Consider the following 22,377-nt stretch of genomic DNA (forward strand, 5'->3'; position numbering starts at 1 on the left):
GTACTGAAGAAAAATTAAAACAAAGAAGAGAGACACAATGTAACTGAATGACCTTCATATTTGGGTTTCAGACTATGGCCCTCAACAGCTGCTCATGCGTCAGGCACAATGAGAGCTGGCTTTTTTGGTTGGTTAGCTGGCTTTCAGAGCTGTTTATGCTACATTTAAAAAGTGAGTGACATTTTTTTAAGAGGGAGAGGACTCCTAAAACACAGGCAGCAGTCCGATCATTTCCAGAAAGCTCTAGCAGTAAAGAGACCACCACAGCCACTCTGGGTATTGGTGAGGACCTGGGGAAGATGCTGTGAAATATCCTGGAGAAGTCTCATTCACTGCAATGGACTCCTGGAATCACTGCTTCTGGGGAAGCCCATATAGAAGTCCTGGAGGTCGGCAAAAATGGGGGAACCAACTTGAGTTGTGACCCCATGCACTAGCTCACACCACCACTCATTCTAATTTGGCCTCACTGCTCCTCTGTCATGTCAGCAGGGAAAGGACTTTGCCATTGTGCCACCCAGCTCTCATCAAGGGTAAAGTAGGGGGCCTGGCATCTCAGGATCCCCCTTAGCTGTGGCTCTACCAAGCTTGAAGGTCTTGAAAGCGGAGAGGCACTGGCCCTTCGGGACATCCCCACCCTTCCTCCCACAGCCTGAGAGACATGGGGATGTTTCCTTACACTGAATCTGCAGATGCTTGTCATCACCCATGACCACACACTATTCTTAGCTTTCCAAGCTGACAAACAGGAAGAGACTAGCCTGGCTCCAACAATGGCAGGGAACACCTATCAGCTACTACCTCAGAAAACTGCCTGCGTGTCCAAGGCAATCTGCAGTGAAACTGTTCACAGCTCCATAGCAGAAGAGGGGAAAAATGTGGGAACTCCCATAATTCCCCATACAGGACCAGTAAGAGTCCCAAGCCTTGAGACAGGCAATGAGGGCAGCACCTTCCTCAGAAAACCAGGTATTGTCTTGTCCTTGCACGGAGCATTTCACAAGAGAACCCAAAGCACTTTGCAAACATTAATGGATTGAGTCTCTCAAAATTCTCCATCCAAGGTGGCATATATTCATATCCTCATTTTATAGATGGGCAAACTGAGGCACTGAAGGTAGCAACGTTGTTCCAGGCCATGGAGCTGAGTCAGAGCCAGGAACAGAATCCAAAAAATCTGTCACTTGCTGTAAACTATTCTGAAGTTGTGCCTCCCTGGAATATCTGAGGTATCCTAGTGCCTTGTACCTCTTATTGTTACATGAAGCTACATGTTCCCCTATAGAAAAAGCTGCATCCCACTATTCTAGGGGACAAGTAAAAAATGCTCTAAAATGTGGGGTCCTTAAAAGAGACGAGATACATTTTCAAGACATGAAAGGTTTAACACCTTCCCTCCTTGTGAGGAAAGCACTGTCACTTAAGAAAGTGGGAAGGAAAGGGCAGATATAAAACCTAATTCTGCTCTTTTTCATCATCACAGCTCCAGGTGTCTATGCTAACTGACACAGGTCTCTAGCGGACAGTAAGTAACATGAATGTAGGTGTTTTGGGCAGGAGGCGTTTTTGGTGTTTATCAAGAGGAGAAAAAACAGTCCACACAATCCTTTATCGTTCTCATTCCTGCCAAAAGAGACAGAATATTATCAACTCCTTAGGTTGGCAGATCACAGAGACCGACTGATAGCAAATAAACCCACTTACTTCAGCTTAATGGCTAAGGGAATGGTGTAGAAGAAAGCATTGATCTGAAATACGCAAACGAAGAACAGACTGAAGTGTTCAAACATCTCAGCAAAGAAGTACCAGAAGAGGCCAATGTTGGGAGTCAGATCTGGAACAGAAAGGCTGAAATTTAAAGAGAAAAATCAAGGTAACATTTTAGAGCAGCTGGTATTTGACTTACTTGCTTCTATGAAATTATTGACATTGTGGCTACTAGACTGCAGGAGGTGCTGTATCTTAGGGTACACTGTTAGGAAACCAAAGGGGAGAAAACTTAAGGTGGAAAGTCATCTCCCATGGTTGGGGTTAGTAGTTCTAGCTGTCAGCATCAGTTATTTCTTTAAAAAGTCAGACTCCATTGCAGCAGTGAAAAACTGAAGGTCACTCATGAAGCCCAGGCAGGGAGTAAAAGAAAAGGCTGCAATCCACTTATGCAAAACCTGTGATCCCCATATTTAAACATCATCATTGGTATCTTCTTAGGCAGCCTCTAACCTTTTGCTTAATGTCTCTTTAAGGTCACTTTAAACAGCCAGTTAACACATTGCAGCTTCAGTCACGTGGCATCAACCAACAGTGAGGTTCACTGGTCAGCTTGGCTAATCCAAAGCACATGCCAAGAAACAGACCTGCTCCTTGTGAAAGGGAGACCAAGGAAACTCCAGTGTTTGCCTTATCTAGTTCAGTGGCTGTCAACCATTCCAGACTATTGTACCCCTTGGAGGAATCTGACTTGTCTTGTGTGCTCCAAGTTTCCCCTCACGTAAAAACTACTAACAAAATCAGACAACAAAACACAAAAGTGTCACAGCACAGTTACCAACAAATTGATTATTTTCTCCTTTTTACCATAGAATTAAATATAAATCAATAAGAATATAACTATTATACCTACAGTTCAGTGCAGAGTACATAGAGCATTATAAACAAGTCATTATCTTTACAAAATTTTCGTCTGTACTGATTTCACTAATGCTTTTAGTGTAGCTTGTGGTAAAAGTAGGCAAATATCCAGATGAGCTAATGTACGCCATGGAAGACATCTGTACCCCAGCTGTGCACGTGCCCCTGGGTGACTACCACTGCTGTAATTCTTGCTGTGATGGTTAAATGGAACTTGGGCTATGCGTTTTAGTTATCAGTGTGCTTGTTTCCCCTGCACTGCTGGTACATTCTCCTGAAACTGAATGCTTTTGGGACAGGGCATGGGCCTCTGGTATGGGGGAATAATGTTCATCACAGTATGGGCATTCCCAGAAAACAAAATACAACTACTTACATGAAACCATACACCGCTGGGATAAAATCCCAGGAATTGAGGAGGAAAAATGAGAGGCAGACAATGACCACCAAGCTACCGAGATACAGTGTTGCATATTGCATGGTGTACAACCAGAAGCCTTTGCTTTTCAGTTTCACTGGTATGAACTGACGCTAGAAACAAAACACAAACAAGGAAAATGAGAGACACGCCATGGCTTTCTGTTAACAAGACCGGACCGGCTTCAATGGGAGAAACAGCATTCAGCACACTCTGCTCCAGTGTGCCCGGTGTTAGCAAAACATGTGGTCTGCTTAACCCTTCACAAAAAGAAGTCCTGTGGCACCTTATAGACTAACGTATTTTGGAGCATAAGCTTTCATGGGCAAAGACCCGCTTCATCAGATGCATGAGTGGGGGGGTGGGGTTCAGAGGAGTATTTAAAGAGGGGGTCCCAATAAAAGGGAGGGCCAGAGCTGACAAGGTCTATTCAGTCAGGGTGGAAATGGTGTGGTTGATGTTTATCATCACAGGACCTAACATCAACCATCCCATTAGGGGCTCCTTTACCTGCACGTCTACTAATATAATATATGCCATCATGTGCCAGCAATGCCCCACTGCCATTTACATTGGCCAAACTAGACAGTCTCTACGTAAAAGAATAAATGGACATAAATCAGACATCAGGAACGGCAACATACTAAAACCCATAGGAGAACACTTCAATCTCCCTGGACACTCAGTTACAGATTTAAAAGTAGCAGTCCTACAACAAAAACATTTCAAAAATAAAATGGAGAGAGAAATCTCTGAGCTGCAATTCATTTGCAAATTTGACTCCATCAACCAAGGATGAAACAGAGACTGGGAGTGGCTGGCCCCTTACAAAAACAGTTTCTCTTCTGTGGAAGTTCACACCTCCACATTAGAATTGGACAATGGGCCACATCGCCCCCTGCCCCCCCGCTCCCCGACTGATCTGTCTTGTTTTTGTTCCTTTCTTGATGTTTACTACTGATAATGGGCCATTTCCACCCTGACTGAGTAGACCTTGTCAGTTCTGGCCCTCCCTTTTATTGGGACCCCCCTCTTTAAATATTCCTCTAAAACAATCCCCCAGCCCTCGACTCATGCATCTGAAGAAGCAGGTCTTAGCCCATGAAAGCTTATGCTCCAAAATATCCATTAGTCTATAAGGTACCACAGGACTTCTCGTTGTTCTCGAAGATACAGACTAACACGGCTACCTCTCTGAAACTTCCCTGAGCAGTGTCTGAAAAGTCAGGTGATTTCACATCCAAGTAACCATAACTGGCCATGCAAGTCTGTGATTCCCTGATGTCTTATGTAGGACATTGGAAACACTGCAGCCAAGCCTGCATGCCAGGTTTGGAAATCAGGGCCACCTCTGACAGAAGCTCCACAAAAATTCAGCAACTCTAAATCTAGGAGGCAGCTTCACCATTTGGCACCCACATTTGTACTCTGTGCCTTGGCAGGGTCCTGTGAAGTTATACTGTCTCATGGCTCTACAGGGCTCTGACGGAAGGGTGCTCTCTCTCACTGAACCCAAACAGATTTAACATAAGAAAACTTTTGCAATCATCTCAAGCCAATTGTCATAGATTTCTAGGCAGGATATACAGAAAGTGCAGGACAGCAGCCACTTAAGTCTGTACAAACCTCACAAGGGAGGTGGTGAAGTTCAACAGCAACCTGATAAACACAACATCTTTCAGCAGCTCTCAATGCTTTTGAAAGTTCCCTTATAAATCCACAGGCATTAGGTATGTAAGTATCATCACAGGTCACCCACCCACTCTGCAAACACTGCACTTCTGCTGACACTGCCACAGAGATGTGTTATTTAAAATACAGCTCACAAGTTGGACTATACGCAGGAACTAACGGCTTCCCAAAAAACAGTAAAGCCTCTTTTCAGATTTAACCAACAATTTTGACTTTGTAGATGCTCCATTGTGGCAAAGATTTAAAACAATAATGAAGTTTCCTGGTGATTTTGGAGAAAAATAACAGACATTTACATGGGACTCTTTCCCTTTTTCTTTCAGAATTAAAGAAACTGAGAATGGGCTTCAGGGAGGAGAAAGGGAACTCTAATGAACATCTACCATAAAGTTAGAGTGAGAGACTTCAGCAGAAATACATGATGGAGAGTCAGCTGGGTCTGCCAAACATTTTTTAGACAATTCTTATAAATCTGTAATAGGTAGGCTTCATCTACACTTACCAGAACTTCAAAATGGCCATGCTAATGGCCTGATTGGAGAATACTAATAGGGGCTGAAATGCTTATTCAGTGCCTCGTTAGCATGCTGCCAGCCGCAGCACTTTGAAATTGCCATTTTTCACTCCTGCGGGGCTCATCTACATGGGGGTCCTTTTCAAAAGGACCCCGCCAATATCAGAATCCCCTTATTCCTATGAGCCATGAGCTCATAGGAATAAGGGGATTTCAATATTGGTGGGGTCCTTTCGAAAAGCACTCCTGTGTAGCCAAGCCACGTGGGAGTGAAACATGGCAATTTCGAAGTGCCGTAGCATGCTAGTGAGGCGATGAATATGCATTTCAGCACCTCATTAGTATTCTTCGATCTGGCCATTGGCATGGCCATTTCAAAGTTTTTGGTAAGTGTAGGCACAGCCATGCTGTGCCTTTCCACTAGTGTTCAGCGCCTTTCCTTGGAGTATGTACTTCCTCTCCCAGCTAGATGAAACAAGTGACTGATCAGTTTTCTTAAGTTACTTTGTGAGTTAAGCTCTTGGTCAAGTACCCTGTCACATCATCAGTGGAAGATATAAGCCATCTGAAAACCCAGGAAAAGGGAAGGGGAAAGGAGTATACCATTGTATGCTGTTATGATGAATACAGTAGAAGCACCTAGAGACACAGAGTAGGGAGATACCAGTGAACATGAATAGTCTCTTTACATCATTCTCTCTTACTCCACAACTTTGTGCTCTCAGCAGTAGGTATCAGCATACATTTGTCTTTTATATCACTAACAGAGACTTGGCTCCAATTTAATCCTCCTTCCCAGTTTTGGGAGGGCAGCTCTTGGCCAGTTGATGAGTTAATCCGCTTCACAGCTCGGCATTCACCTTGCAGGGCTTTGGGCATCCATGAATAATTAAGGATACCATCTTAAGAATCCTTGATGCAATATGATCAACACTCCATTCATTAATGGAGGCGGAATGAGGCTGTGCAGAGCAGCTGCTTGCAAATACCACAAGTGCATGCCTGGCACTGTGGGGTGAACTAGACATTATCACTGCCTTTTGCAGCATATTGTTCAGCCCAGATGATTCAGGCAAAAAGACTGTCAATGAACCTTGTGGCACTGATGCCGAGTCACTGCACATGAAATTTTGGTGCTCCAAAATTCTCTTTGGTGGACACAGGACACCAAAAGCAGTTTTGTGTTTCAGCAAGGAGACTGTCAGCCAAATTTGCAAGCACGGAACAAATGAGTTTCTGCTGCCCTCCTTCTATCCGCATATGACTCCTGCAAGGCACACATGGCTTAGGGAGGATGAGGCTTCCCCCCACCCCAGAAGTTGAGAAATTGCCTCTGAATCTCACAATGAAGCTCCTCCCTTACCTAGACATGAGACAACCATTGCTAGTTGCTAGGAATTGGCCTTGGACAGAATGTCACAGGTTACAGTCAGTAAAGTTCTCAGATTATATTTACCTGTAGAAGATATAGCAAAGCTGGTGCAAACAAGGTGAGAGGATACAGCGCCTGGTATGTTGCTAAGGCCAGGAATATAGCACTGAGCAGGGTACTGCCTGCAGGGAAGACACAAACGTCAGGTAAGGAACTATGAAAAATAAAAAGGGTCATATTCAAACAGTCCTTTAAATATCAAGTCATTGCTCAAATATGGAGAAGTACTGCACAGCATCTCAACTCCACAAGCAGTTAGAGCAGGTCAAAACAATTTTCGCACTGTTCTTCAAAGGGAAGCAGCCGAGCTGGCTTTTATATTCAAATTCGGCACATTAACACATAGTTTAAACCGGGACGGGAACTTTCTGAGTCACTATAGGGGCTCATCTTCATACTTGGCTTAATCTAATTCTTGACCTCCCCTCGCACCCCTCCACTCTCTGATTCGCTCACCTTGATTATCTTTTTCTGATTTGTCCTCCTTGATCACTGTTTTTGGTTCTCTGTGCCTTAAATATTGAGCCTGTTCTGGTCTGAAGAAGTGGGTCTGTCCCATGAAAGCTCACCTAATAAACTTTTTTGCTAGTCTTTAAAGTGCTACTTGACTGCCTTTTTTTTTTTTATGTGTAATGAATGTGTAAACTGGAGCGGTTTCTGCACAAAGCAGCTGTTCTATTAATACTGTGTACTTGGGAGCCTGTTTTCACTGCATTACTTGAGCCCTATAAGTTAGGATAGGGAAGTAGCATTAGTCTTATTTTACAAATATGGATATTCAGGCACAAAGGTTAACTACAAATTGTAACAGTGATGGCTAATTGTGAATTCCTACATTTTTGGTTGCCTAATTGAGATGTCCTGTGCTGAGCACCCACATCGCTCATCAATTTCAACTGAAATTGTGGTTGCTCAGATCAGGCTGAGGGATCTCCAGTTGGACACCCCATGGAAGCGCCCATGACCAGAGATTGCTTCTGAACTTTATGGCATAATTAATTTGCTCAAAGATAGAGGCAAAGAAAGGACTGGCAAGCAGGAGTCCTGGCTGAGCCCTCAGCTCTTTGCAGAGCCACTGGGAGAAACTGACCAAGTCTGCACCATCTGAAGGCCCAAGCAGCAAGGCTGCCTGATTCCCAGGTGGTGTGGGGTTGGTCAACTTCCCCTGGCAGAGGCTTTGCAAAGCAGCTGCAAGAGGGAAATTGACAACCCCATGCTAGCTGGGACTCAGTAAGCCTTGCTGCCTGAGCTCCCAGCTGGCCCACAGTCATCTAAGTGTGCCATGAAATGTCATCAGTTCTCCACACACACACACCTCTTGGTCCTGCAGAGGGCTGTAGGGAGGGGAAATTGAAGAAATTTCCATGGCACGCTTAGACAGTTCTCCTACCACACCAGTTGAAAACCAATGACAGACACAGCCAGCAAGACCAGAGACTTCTACACATACTGGTAGAGCCCTGGAAATCCATGGCTATCTGAATTGTTGGGTGTGGATGTGGATATCCATGGCTCTTTTTTCTAGATACATCTACAGATGCTGACACAAATTTCGTACCTGCACAGGGCTCTACATACTGGGATGACAGACCTTGTGCTCAACTATGCATTTGCCTTTAACTACAGAGATTCAAAGCAGACCTTTGACATTACCTCGACCCAGTCTGTGAGGTGTCTGTGAGAAGTACGGCTAATAACTAGATCATAGCTCAATTATTTACAGAAAGATATGAACAGTGGGAAGTTTTCCCAGTGCATTACCTTTAATTGTAGCCAAAAAGAAGAATGCAATGATAGTATTGTTGATGGCACAGGTGGATTTTGCAACACAAGACATCACCGTGTATGGATTTAAGAGATAACTGAAAAAGAACAAAAATTCAATTACACTCATGCCATTAAAAAAAAAGAGAGAGAGAGAAAAAGAGCAAAGCAAAGGGAGAGGTATAAAAGGAAAATAGAAATGATTTGCTGTCTCGATTTGATTTACATGTTTACATTGTATGTTTCCTCTCAACCTCAAAAGGATCCAGCAGAACTAAAGCCTTTCAAATGGGGCACAATCAGGTGTGGCACTTGTGCATAAACAGGACTTCATCAAACAATGTGGCGACTGGGGGGACGGCCAAGTAGGAGCAGGAGACTGCATTTGATTTGGACTCTTTTCCTTCTGCTAAGTGGTCAGATCAAAATGCCCTTTGTGACTCAGCCAGTTTGCTCCCCATTGATTTTGGGAATCACATCTACTGCCTGGAGTACCTGAAGTAACTTCCTGTTGCATTATTTTTACTCCTATTAGCCTTGAGGGGCCAACACAACTGAACAGGCAGCAACATGGATTCCACTCCTTCTTGTGCATTAACAGAACTGTTTCCTATGTCCTGATCAGTTACAGCTATGCCACCCCACTGAAGGCAATGGAACTGCATAAATGCCTCATTTGATCTCAAGAACATTTACTGCAGGTTGGGGGGGGTGTAAAAAGCAGAGAACCCAGGCTGATGCTCAGATGCCATGGTAATTCTGCAGAGCTGGCAGTTTAAAACATAAACCAACTTTTTACTCAGCTCTGGCTGCATGGGAGTTTTCCTAGTCCAGCAACGCTCCTGCCTGATCTGGTGGACTTTTTCCTGATTATGCCAGATCATGGGTATCCCGGGATTAGGGAAGTCTGGGTTAGAGAGGTTCAATTGAGCACATCTGAGATGTAATCATCGAGGGACCGCAAACCCACAATGCCATCTTTGAGAGTCCCTCTTCAGGGTGCAGCCATACTTCAAAGACACTAGATCCTTTTTAAAATGTGGAAATTAACACTCCAGTGACCTCATTTAATTGGGCTCCAAGGAGCAAAGAAATGCTCTAGCGGATTATTGATTCAATAAGCAAGACAACAGCTCAGCCAACCTCCATTATAACAGTTCAGTCATTGGAGAGAGGATAGGGGATTATGATTGACCAGATGTTGTCTCCTATGAATATTTATCATACTACTGGTTTCTGTCAGTCTGAGGTTGGCCTTTTTGTAAGCCTGACGTTGATGGCTATATCAAATACCAGACAGATAGTACATGCAGGCTACAAGAAGATCTAATTCCAGTATTCTTCTGTGAAATTATGCACTAAGTGTGTAATAAAAAAGAGAAACAATCTACCTTGTTAAAAAGAGAGCAAAAGCTTTCTCTTTCTCACCCTGAGGGGATTTAATGAACTATACAATTCATATCAGGACAGGAAAGAATCATGAATGCTTCCTACATAAAGAACCCCCTTCTGATCAAAGACGCTCCCTGGTACGTGATATTCAAGAGGCAAATCACTTTTGATTAATTCCAGACACCAGGTTTATCCCATTTGTTCTGATCAAGAAAGACTGACTTGTTTCTTTTGATTATAAGTATCAGCCTCTTATACTGTTTGTTTTATGTAGAGCTCTACTTACTTCAAACACTTAGAGCATGTGGTCTGAATAATGCCTCAGAGGGATGTTACTAAAGCTGACTAGGTGGAAATGGAGTATTTCAGTCCCTCCAAAAATAATTTCTGGGTTTTCAACTGGTCATGCTATGGGAGAACCTTGCCCAGTAACCTTAAACTTTTCAGAAATTGTTCTCGTCTAGAACTGGAACACAACAGACATTTTGGATGCACTGGTTTAATTTTGAAGACATTAGAAGATGGGCAAAATGTAACACAAACCTAAACAAAGACACTGAAGTCTCTCCATATTAGAGACTATACGAGGAGGAGGAGCCAAGAAAATACAGAATGGTCAGCCTCACTTCAGACCCTGGAAAAATCATGGAGCAAGTCCTCAAGGAATCCATTCTGAAACCCCTGGAGGAGAGGAAGGTGATCAGGAACAGTCAACATAGATTCACCCAGGACAAATCATGCCTAACCAAGCTGGTTACCTTCTTTGATGAGATAACTGGCTCTTTGCATATGGGGAAAGCAATGGATGTTATAAACCTGGACTTTAGCAAAAACTTTTGGTATAGTCTCCCACAGTATTCTTGCCACCAAATTAAAGAAGTATGGCATGGATGAAGGGACTATAAGATTGATAAAAAGCTGGCTATATCACCGGGCACCATGGGTAATGATCAACAGCTCAATGTGTAGTTGGCAGACTGTATCAAGCAGAGTCCCTGAGGGGGCAGTCCTAGAGCTAGTTTTGTTTAACGTCTTCATTAATGATCTGGATAACTGGCTAGCTTGTACCCTTAGCAAGTTTGCAGATGACACTAAACTAGAAGGTAGGGATAAGGTCCAAAGTAACCTAGACAAATTGGAGGATTAGGGAAAAAGAAATTTGGTGAGGTTCAACAAGGACAAATGCAGAATCCTGCATTTAGCATGGAAGACTCACGTGCACAGTTACAAGTTGGAGACCAATTGTCTAAGTGGCAGTTCTGCAAAACAGGACTTGGGGATTAAAATAGTCAAGAAACTGGATATGAGTCAAGAGCGTGCCCTCGTTGCCAAGAAGGCTAATGGCAGATTGCGGTGCATTAGTAAGGAAGATTGCCAGAAGAGCTAGGAAAGGGATTATTTCCCTCTGTTTGCCAGTGGTGAGGCCACATCTGGAGTACTGTGTCCAGTTTTGGGTCCCCCACTACAGAAAGGATTTGGACAAACTGGAGAAAGAGCAGGAAAAGGCAATGAAAATTATTAGGGATCTGGGGCACATGACTTACTAGGACAGAATGAGAGAACTAGGCTTATTCAGTCTTCAAAGAGAAGCGTGAGTAAGGATTTGATAGCAAATACCTGAAGGGGGGCAGGTTGCAAACAAGTAGCAGTGAGGGAGAGCTAGGTTGGATAAACTACTTCACCAGGCGGTTGGTGAAGTACTGGAATGCGCTGCCTATGGAGGTGATGTAATCTCCATCTTTAGAGATGTTTAAGGTACGGCTTGACAAAGCCATGGATGGAATGATTTAATTGGGTTTGTTCCTGTTTTGGGCAGGGGGGCATGGACTAGATGACCTCCTGAGGTCTCTTCCAACCCTAATCGTCTCTGATTCGTTGTCAACCCCAGTAGAAAGAGACTGAAAAATGCACTGTACTGTGTGAAACATAATTTTGGAGAAGCATTAGCTTTCCATTGCTTGACTACGGAGACACAAATGCTTGGCACATTTTTCCTACGTACCAGAAAAGAGAAAACAACTAAGGAGAACACTAACTGAGATGCTGAAACCTCTAATTAGGCAAATGAAACACATGGGAAAATTTGGAATATTAAGTTTCTTGCATCTGCTTGCAGGAAGTAATACTTACACCAGTGCTACCTTGAGGGGGATGTAGTGCATTTCCATGGGGGTCCGGATAAGTTCTGCCACATCTGCTGCATACCGATCCAGTTCTATTAGGAGTTTCTGCTTTTTAAACTGAACAAGACAGAATGATTGAAAGCTGTCAGACACGGACATACACTGTGTCTGTCTAGCATGACTGTGAAACGCTGATAATCACTCTTTGAAAATGGTTATACAACCAAGTCATGCATCCACCTTATAGCACACATTCAACCTCTGAAATCCAGGACTCTCTGGTCTGGCAACATCCATGGTCAGGCAGGATGAGAATTCTTGCTGGACTAGAAAGCCCTAGCCAGGGAGCCAGTGGTGTATGGGGAGCCCCTAGAGGGGGGCTGCTCCAGTGGTAGGGAGGCTGGTGGCTAGTTGGAAGCTCCCAGAGGGAGTCTATCTGGCAGCAGAAAAGCCAGAGTTAGCTGTGGAGCCTCCACTTGGGCCTAGTCTGGTGGCTGGACAGCTGGCTGGAGAGGTGGCCAAGAGGCCTGCAGCAGCCAGGGAACCTCCACTGGGGCTAGCTGGTAGCAAGGAGGCCAGAGACAGCAGAGAAGCTGAAGCCAGGAGCCCTGCCAGACTGGAAGCAGAGCCCAGTGGCTGGGGCTGGTAGCCAGCAGATGAGCCTTTACCTCCCAGGGTCTGGCAAATTCCCTGGGTTGGAACCACTCAGGTCCCAAGGGTGCCTGACAAGTACAACCTGTAGTCCAATCTACATTGTATTTCCCTAGTTTACTGATAGGGTCAAGTGAGACTGTATCAAATGCTTTACTAACACCTGGATATACTACTTCCCCCTCATCCAAAGGCTTGTTACCCTATCAAAGAAAGCTATCAGGTTGGTTCCACATGATTTGTTCTTTACAAATCCATGTTGACTGTTACTCATCACCTTGTTATCTTACAGATGTTTGCAGATGGATTCCTTTGTTATTTCCTCCATTATCTTTCCTGGTACAGAAGTTCAGCTGACTGATTTATAGTTTCCTGAGCTGCCCTTATTTCCCTTTTTAAAGATGGGCACTATATTTGCCCTCTTCCATTCTGCCATTCCATGATATTTCAAAGATGACAGCTAATGTCTCAGACACCTCTTCAATCAGCTCCTTGAGTATTCTAGAATGCATTTAATCAGGCCCTGGTGACTTGAAGACATTAACTTTTCTAAGCAATGTTTAACTTGTTCTTTTCCTATTTTAACTTCTGAACCTAACTCCTTTTCTCCAGCATTCACTATTGGCACCAAATTTCTTGGTGGAAAATGGAAACAAAGAAGCCATTAAAGTATTTTCACTTCCAAGATGATTTCCTAATGCTTTTTTCAGCTCCCAGCTCCCAAATAAGCTTTCTGTTTAGTTTGGTTTGTTATCTTGAGTAACAGCAACAGAGATGTTTGCTCGATTTGTGTGTGCAGTGAGGGAGTTATTGAATTAGTTACTAAGAGTCATTTCTAGGTACATTTTGAGTGTCCACTGTTTTTTCAAATGCAAAGTGGCTGCTTTTGTGCACTTTCTAAAGCCCGCACCTCACCAAAGAATAGTGAACTTTAGGAATGCCCCAGTGTAATAGCTAAGTTCTACACAAACAAAGCCATTCACTAGAATCACAGAATACTAGAACTGGAAGGAACCGCAAGACGTCATTCAAGTTCAGTTCCCTGCCCTCACAGCAGGACCAAGCACCAGCTATATCATCCCTGTTAGATGTTTATCCAGCCTGTTGTTAATATATCCAATGATGGAGATTTCTACAACCACCTAAGGCAATTTATTCCAGTACTTAACCACCCTGAGAGTTGGGAAATTTTTCCTAATGTCCAACCTAAAGCTCCATAGCTTCATGGCTGCCTCTCTGTTATTATTGCTTTAGTTCTCACAAGCTAAGCAAGTTTAGGCCACATCTCTGCTTAGATGAAAGACCTCCAATGAACAAACAAACAGGTGCTGCAGAAAATGATAGCATCCTTCCTTTGAATCAGTAATGAATCAATGTCCCACTATGACACTCCAAAGTACTGCTGCTGTTACAGACATAGCTTCTTCTATTGCAAAGATTGCCTTAATTAAATTATTTATGAAAGAGAGCAGAGTTTAGTGAGGGAGAACCACTAGCCTCAAATTTTATTTATTAATATTTTCAAAACAATGGTAATGATTAAATCACTCCAGTGTCAGATTTCTTGCCCAGTGCAGCAGAGTTATCAATCCTTTGCTAATCTGGATTACATGACCTGAAACTATAACCTTCTTTAAAGCTAATAAATCTTATAATTACCGTTAATAACTTTTCAGTTGAGGCTTGCGTGTTGACACAAAGACAACCATTTGAGCAGCTGGTTAAAAGTTGTAGTGGGAACAGGTCTAAGGATGAGAGCCCCATAGGCCTGCCAAATTCCTACTACAGTAATTGGTTTTGCTCACCTAGAATTCCCACTGCAACTGAAAAAGAGTCCTCAGTTCAGCTATGTCTACACTAGCCAAAAACTTCGAAATGGCCATGCAAATGGCCATTTTGAAGTTTACTAATGAAGCACTGAAATACATATTCAGCGCCTCATTAGCATGTGGGTGGCGGCAGCACTTCGAAATTGATGTGGCTCGCCGCCGCGCGGCTCGTCCAGATGGGGCTCCTTTTCAAAAGGACCCCGCCTACTTCGAAGTCCCCTTATTCCTATGAGCAGATGGGAATAAGGGGACTTCGAAGTAGGCGGGGTCCTTTCGAAAAGGAGCCGCGCGGCGGCAAGCCGCATCAATTTCAAAGTGCTGCAGCCACCCACATGCTAATGTAGACATAGCCTTCCTGTTTTAAATTGTTGTATCCCTCTACTGCGCATTGTGAAACAGTTATGTTTCACTGTAGAAAAGGCTGCACTTCACTGGTGGTCAACATGATCCCAAGGTATAATTACAGCATCAGTTTCTTAAATGTTTTAAGATCCTTTCACATGAAACGATGTGGGATTATCATTAAAACTATGAATGTGCACAGTTACATTAACTTGAACAACACTAAAGTACTGTCATTATGCTTAGAAGCCACACCCTGTGGAACGCACGTAACAGAAGGTTACAGGGCCCATGTCGCCACATGCACATTCTGCATCCATCCACCTTTTTGTTAATTTTACAGCTATTGCAGACATTGGTTAGTGCATTGTCAGAGCAGATCTGGTTTTGTTTTATAAGTGCATTAATGAAATACACTTGCGCTTGCCAAGAGAAAAAGGACCAGCAGATTCTGTGAGTTAGCTTACCACAACTTTGTTGAAGTCCTGGACGGCCAAGTAGAGGGCAACAGCAGTTAGCACATCAGTTATCTGAAGAAAGAAAGGCAGGCAAAGACTGACTGGTCACTAAAACAAGGAAAACAGTAGCAACTGCAACAACCACAGAAAGCTGTAATACTGTGCCAATACTCTGAACTTAGTAGTCACCATATTAACTACTGGTAATAGTTCCACCTCACACCTGAAACACCATTGCAAATTATAGTCCTGCATCTCTTAAGCTAGGACCCATGGAATAGCTGTGTTTCTTAAGTTCCTCCTGGTGGTACACAGAACAGAATATTTTGAGATGCAAGAAGTGGGGAACTGGAAGAGGAAAAATTGTCCATGAACCACAAGGTCTTTCATGACGTGGCTTAAAAGATGAGAGAGTTACAGAACCACTGATTTAGGCAGAGCACAGAGACAGCATGTTAGATTCTGCACATATATGTAAGAACATGTTCAGCAATGAAGCAGAAGAGTAGCCTTCCAAACTAAACAACTGCTCCCAGATAACAGTACCAATTGTCTAGGCCACATAGCAAATAATTTGAAATGGTTGCTATACAGGTATTCTAATTAGCTTTTAGCCATTGTGAGAGATGCCAGACTGCCTTTGTCATCAGAACTGGCAGAAAAAAGATGCAGTTAGCTGGCTGATTTTTGTTTATTTGTGTTATGCAATACACAAAATAAATTTTTGGTAAACATGGGTATATTTAACTTCAGTGTGCTCAGGTAGGACCTGCTCCTGCACTCACTGAGGTCCCAAAAGTGCCGCCATTGATTTCAATGAGAAGCCTGCAATTTGAAAGTATAACCTCCACGTTCTTCACTAAAGGTCATTCACAATGGAAAACAAGAATTTATATCCGTATTTATTTATTTAGGGCAGTGGTTTCAATCTGAGGTTGTGCAGAAGATATCTAAAACTTCCAAAGAGGTGCATACCTTCATTTGAAATTTTTTAGGGGACTGAAAATGAAAAAAAGTTGAAAAATCACTGTGCTACATCACAAACGTCCCCTGCCCCTGCCCTTTCAGGTCAGCTCCAAGGGTTTGTGTCAAGTCCCTGCTTTTTCTCCTTGATGCCATTTAACCAGCCAGGAAGAGCTAACCAAGGGGCGGAAGGAAGTGCAGACTGAGCATGCATATGTACAGGCATTTTTCTTCCTAAATAGCTCTTGGACTCATTAGAGGCCTAATGGTCACAGCTGTTGATTGACCTTGCATCTCACAGACATGAGTAGGCTCAGTTTTCACAGATTCTACTCAATAACTCACTGATCTCAATGATCCCACAGCTGGGGCTAGGACTGGGTGGATAAAAATAAATAATTAAAAAATTAAAGCTACTTTTGCTTTTAAAAAGAAGGGCACTCCCAGAATATTTTGTTTCGGTTTTTAAAAAGATTGAAGCAACACTTACCATGAACACCAACTCAGAATATTCAATCAGGAAATGAAACAAGTATATTATTAACGGGGTCTAAAAGAGTGAGAAAGGAAACACACAGTCAAACCTTGTCAATCCCCTACAAATCCAGATCCCAATTCTGCAAACTCTTCGGCTGTGCCTACACGACAGGGTTTTGGCAACAAAACTCATGGTTTGTCCACACTACAAATGCATTCCATCCAGAACCTGTTGACAGAATGCAGCAGTTTTCTAAGGAGAGTTAAGTCGCTCTCACCTATGACATAATGCCTCCGTCGACACATTCTGTTGACAAAAAAACAGTGTGGACACTCTGGAGGGCCCTCTGTTGACAGAGAGGGCTTCCAGTTCACCAGGCAGCCCCGTCTGCAGAGCTTCCCGTTGGCTGTTCTGTCAACAGAGGGCTGGACAGCCTGCCTGCTCTCTGTCAACAGAGGGTGTTGACAGGGAGAGCCTCTGTTAGATGTGGACACATTCTGTTATCAGAGGGTCTTTTGGGAAATATGTCCTGGCACTAACTTCTATCGACAAAACTCTGTAGTGTAGACCCAGCCTTAGTGTCAAGTGTAGTCCTAAATACTTCACTGAGAATAGTCACAGCAGTAGGAACTATACTCAGCAGTATTCAAATATGGAGACATCAAAAACTAAAGAAAATGTTTTCCCCCAAGACGGCAATGACACCACAGATTTATTTCTGAACCCTTTCCGTCCAGCTGACCATAACCTTGATCTCACCAGCATTTACACTTTAATGCACATGAGCTTTGGTGGTATAGCTACATTACAGGGGGGTTGTGTGATTCCCAGGATTGGTGCACAGGCTTGTGCTAGCTTACCCTGCGTTATCATGCTAACAATAGCAGAGTGGATGCTGCTGTATGGTGGGAGGGAGCGCAGCTCAGAATAGCCACCGTGTCCAAGCCCAGCCAATCCCTGACTCTAAATTCAGGCAGCTAGCACAAGCCTCTACCACTGCTGTAATATCCACAATGCCATTTTTCACATGTTAGCTAGAGCTGAGCTAACATGAGTCTTTCTGTCAATGCTTGGAATCATGCCATCCAACTGCAGCAGTCACACACAACATGTGCACAAATTTTCTCACAAGCCTACGTGCTTAAATACATCAATGCTGGCATTGACATTACTCCAAAATTTAGGAATATGCAGGAGCAATAATCCAATAATTTATACAAGCGCTAGCCCAGATGAGACACAGCATATGCAAGATCATGGGTACTCCAATGCGAATAGGTTGATGATGCCTCTGAAGAGAGTCACACCCGATACTGTATTTCTCAATAAACTAGTATATTATGTTTAAAAAATGCACACAATTCTGTGCAGAACAACTCTGCTTAGCCGTCCAATAACACCAATATCTGCATTTCCATTATGTCTTTTCAACTAGGAAAAGCTGCATTTGAAGAAACTATTTGCTGCTTATGAATTCCCCTGGTCTTGATTTTGCATGTGCAGTAACAATCACCAGTTACAATGTCAAATCAATTTGTGTCAGCACTTTGTAACAGGACTACTCACTGCATCCAACAAAGCGGGTCTTTGCCCACGAAAAGCTTATGCTCCAAAATATCTGTTAGTCTATAAGGTGCCACAGGACTTCTTGTTGTTTTTCAAGATACAGACTTAACTCGGCTATCTCGCTGATACTTGCATACATTTGTTACACAGACAACTACATGATTTCGAACTTTATAAATCAAGTTATTTTCTGAAACGCACAAAGTGACATGAACACATACACAGCCGGATGTTTAAAGGCATTTGACAAAGTGGGTCTTTGCCCACGAAAGCTTAAGCACCAAAATATCTGTTAGTCTATAAGGTGCCACAGAACTTCTTGTTGTTTTTGTGGATACAGTCTAACACAGCTACCCCTCTGACAAAGACACTGTGTAAACAGGTAAGATAATATGAATTATCATCCCAGAAAAAATTAGACATATTCACTTACTTCATGGAAGACATCTCCAGAATAGGGCGAGACACCCAAATCCAGCAAAGCTAGCCCTTCAACAACTGAAATACAAAAAGTATCCACGTTAGCGTTCTGTGGGATGGAGACACAGCAAAAATCACAATGGTGGAGTTACAGCTTTTAAAATATCTGTGATCGTAAGAATTACTCAGTAACCCACTGTCTCAAGAGATTATACAAAAACCATACTAAACTCACAAAGCAACTATAATTAGGTGATTTCTGGTTTATTTCTATTATGCAAATTTGTCAAAATTGACACCTCACAATATGATTTAATGTTCTTTTAAGGCAATTAAAAATGACAGTTGGGATGCTTTTCAATTAATTGTACACAAAATGTGCCACGTATCTCACTAAAGCCTGCTACTGTTTCTGATTTTCACACATTACATTTCTTCAAAAATAACACACCCAGAACACAAAAACCTAGTCCACACTGATAAAATCTTCTATTCCATAAGGAGACATCAAACCATTACTAAAGTTGCAAATTCTGAAGGGAAACTATATAGTTGTAATGTGAACTACTGAGTTTGACTAGAGAGACAAGCGAGAGCCCTAAATGTCACTTGTACAGTCCTGAACCAGATGTATGCAATACAAAAATTATATTAATAATTATTATAGGCAGCACTGGTAGCTGCCTATTATTTAGGCTGACCAACATTTCCTGCTTACAGCTCACCCATACTGCAAGGAATTGGAATGAAACATTCCTAAACGGATGTTTACCTCAGGCTGAATGTTTTGAGGAAACGTCAGATAAAATGGTTCAGCTATTTTCCAGAGTGGGGCTTTGGAAAAATATGTAGTTTTCCCCACGGTCAACATTTCTGGTGATCTTTTCTTTGAGAAACTCTTTTCTTATCAATGGCTATTAGCAACGATACCCACGAATGCAACTTCTTTCTCTAGATGTCCCTGAACTTCTGACTCACAGAAGCCAGGACTGGATGACACGGGGAAGATTACACAAAATTGCCCTATTCAGTTCAATTCCTCCGAAGCATCTGGCACTAGCTGCTGTCAGATGACAACATACTGGACAAGATGGATCAGGGGCCAAGCCTGTATGACTGTTCTTAGTGGTTTAGTACATGGTCTTGACATTCGAAAGGAGAGCAGCCTTTGTTTAAGGGATATGGGTTTTCTGAACCTCTGAAAACTTGGCTAAGTTACAAGCCTTTGAAAAATCACAAATCACACATGTTCAATAATGACTTTCTAGAGCTTCACAGCTAAATTCCCCAAAGATTCCATATGCACAGAGCTTGCCCCAGCCTGGAATTGAGCACAAGCTTCTTTACGATTGCAGCTCAGGGCTGCTACCACATTGGCACTGCAATTCAGACTCTCTACCGTGCTGTCACTGACCCCCAGGCTAGGCCCAGAACAGGAGTGGTTTAAAAAATATAAAATAAAAACCAATAGTTAAACAAAACCAGACTTTTTATTTAGAAGCAAATATGTATTTCTTTTAAAAATAAAGCCATTTGAAATCAAATGTGAAGTTACAACTTAAGACCCTAAACTTACTGTAGTTTATTAAAATAATTAAAATGAAAGAAAAATAATATTAAGCTGTACATTATTGCTACTGAAGTTCTAAGAAAGTGAAGTTATTGAACTGGTGGAAATCACTAGTTAAGCATCTGCAGTCAGTCTTGTGAAGTGTTGGACACCAGTAGCCTCTTCTGCAGGTACAGAGAGAATGTTTTCTTAATTTTAGTTAATTCATCTACAGGTTGAACATCTCTCATCCGGCACCCTTGAGACCTAACTGCTGCTGGATGAGAGAATTTGCCAGATGATGGGAGGTCAATATTTTCCAGCACATTACCAACACTTCCACTGCTTACTGGGCTCTGAGAAGTTAACAGAGAGGGTAGCCGTGTTAGTCTGTACTCCAACAAAACAAAGCAGAAGAAATGTAGCACTTTAAAGACTGACAAAAAGACTAACAGAACCTGAAGAAGTGGGTCTGTCCCAAGAAAGTTCATCATCAAATAAATCAATCATTGTTAGTCTTTAAAGTGCTACATTTCTGCTACTTTGTTTTGTTGAAGCAACAAGGGGTCCTGTGGCACCTTAGAGACTAACAGAAATGTATGAGCACAAGCTTTCGTGGACAAAGGTTAGATGCATCTGACGAAGTGGGTCTTTGCCCACGAAAGCTTATGCTCATACACTTCTGTTAGTCTATAAACTGCCACAGGACCTCTCATTGCTTTTGCAGATCCAAAGTAACACGGCTACGCCTCTGACACTTTGTTTTGTTGGGCTCCTCAAAGACATTTAAGTGTAAATTACAGCTAAATAACAGCACAGAACAGTGAGAGCCAGGATTGGTGGCTGTAAACAAACTTTGGGGCACCAGGGGAAACTTGACCACACCCATAATAAGTGGTCATCCAGACAGCTAAAATCATGTCAGATTACAATGTCTGCTGGAGGAGAGTGTTATGGATTAGAGATGTTCAACCTGCAGTTCAATTCAAAGGTTTCTATTCAATGTTATGAAGGCAATTAGGAGCTGAACAAGTAGGAAAGCTTGTTTCCCCTCTTCCAATACACTAGACACCTGACTTACCTGCAGGTTGCGATCTTGTGTAACCCCCCTAAGACAAATGTCCCATAACTCAGGGAGCCAGGAAACTGACCAGTTCAGCGGCGCTGGTCAGTTTCCCCGCTCCTGTCAGCGGCGGGCAGCAGAGAGCCAGGCGCCAGCTCCGTGCCACTCACCGGCAGGTTAACCCGAGATACGCGCAAGTCCAGGTGCCCGGGAGCGGTGCGGGAAAGGCCCGGAGGGAGGAGGGCTGTGGGAGAGACGGGGCCCGGGAGGATGGGCGGGGGCGGAGGGGAGGGGCGGGAGAGATCGTGCCGGGGGGGGTCGAGGGAAGGGCAGATCGGGGGGGGCAGGAGGGGTGCGGGGGAGGCGGATGTAGGGGGGGTGCTAGGTTGGTTGTCCCCTCAGGGCCGGACCCGGGGGAGGCGGGGGGGGCAGCTACCCCCAGGTCTCACCTCGCTTCCAGGCGTTTAAAGGGGACGCCACCTCGACGCGCTCGGAGATGAACCCGGCCAGGCTGGAGCGGTACAGCACAGCGCGGACAGTCACGGCCACCAGAATCCCCAGCACCAAGGGAGCCGCCATCTTAGCGGGCGGACAACGAGCTCGGCGCGGGCTGTAGTTCCCAGCATGGGCTGAAGAGCGGGGCGCCTATGGGCTAGTCTGTAGAATAGACTACAATCCCCAGGATCCTCTGCGCCTTCCGCTTCCAGAGTCCCTCGTGCAAGCTACAGGCCGGGCATTGGGACAAACCTAGGCGGCTTGAGGAGCAGTGATCGAGCTCCCAGACCAGCTGTTCCCGGTCCCTTCCCTGCTGAGTGTAAATGCAATAGCTATGGCAGGGGCAGCTGCGAGCGGGTGGTTTAGGCTGTAGATCCGTCTGTAGGCACAGATGTGTCTGTGCAGGGCCCTGCCAGTGGTTCTGTGCCAGTGCAGCCCTCTCCCTCCCAGCTTTCCATTGCAGCAGCCTGGAAAGCATCTCTCCCCTCCGCCAGACTGCCATGGGCACAACCCCTGCTCCCACTCTGGATGGGGCACCCTAAGTTACGGTGGCCACGCCTTGTCCTCAATGCTCAGCAAGATTTTCAGAGGAGTCAGCTC

At 43.8% G+C, this 22,377-nt stretch overlaps 1 protein-coding gene across 1 annotated transcript in view; it reads right to left on the reverse strand.

Moving 5' to 3' along the window:
- The window catches only part of PIGU (phosphatidylinositol glycan anchor biosynthesis class U), a 32,754-nt gene extending 10,882 nt beyond the window's left edge, over positions 1–21,872 (reverse strand). The window contains exons 1-9 of the mRNA XM_075011596.1: positions 21,732–21,872; positions 18,684–18,748; positions 16,697–16,756; positions 15,253–15,315; positions 11,971–12,080; positions 8,446–8,546; positions 6,709–6,806; positions 3,005–3,159; positions 1,705–1,848 (exon numbers count right to left, since the gene is read on the reverse strand). Of these exons, the coding sequence (XP_074867697.1) occupies positions 1,705–1,848; positions 3,005–3,159; positions 6,709–6,806; positions 8,446–8,546; positions 11,971–12,080; positions 15,253–15,315; positions 16,697–16,756; positions 18,684–18,748; positions 21,732–21,861 (926 nt within the window). The 5' untranslated portion in view covers positions 21,862–21,872. The remainder of the gene's footprint in view (positions 1–1,704; positions 1,849–3,004; positions 3,160–6,708; positions 6,807–8,445; positions 8,547–11,970; positions 12,081–15,252; positions 15,316–16,696; positions 16,757–18,683; positions 18,749–21,731) is intronic.
- Positions 21,873–22,377: the final 505 nt, after the last annotated feature.

This window comes from Carettochelys insculpta, chromosome 17, assembly GCF_033958435.1.
Source record: "Carettochelys insculpta isolate YL-2023 chromosome 17, ASM3395843v1, whole genome shotgun sequence".
NCBI classification, from domain to species: domain Eukaryota; kingdom Metazoa; phylum Chordata; order Testudines; family Carettochelyidae; genus Carettochelys; species Carettochelys insculpta.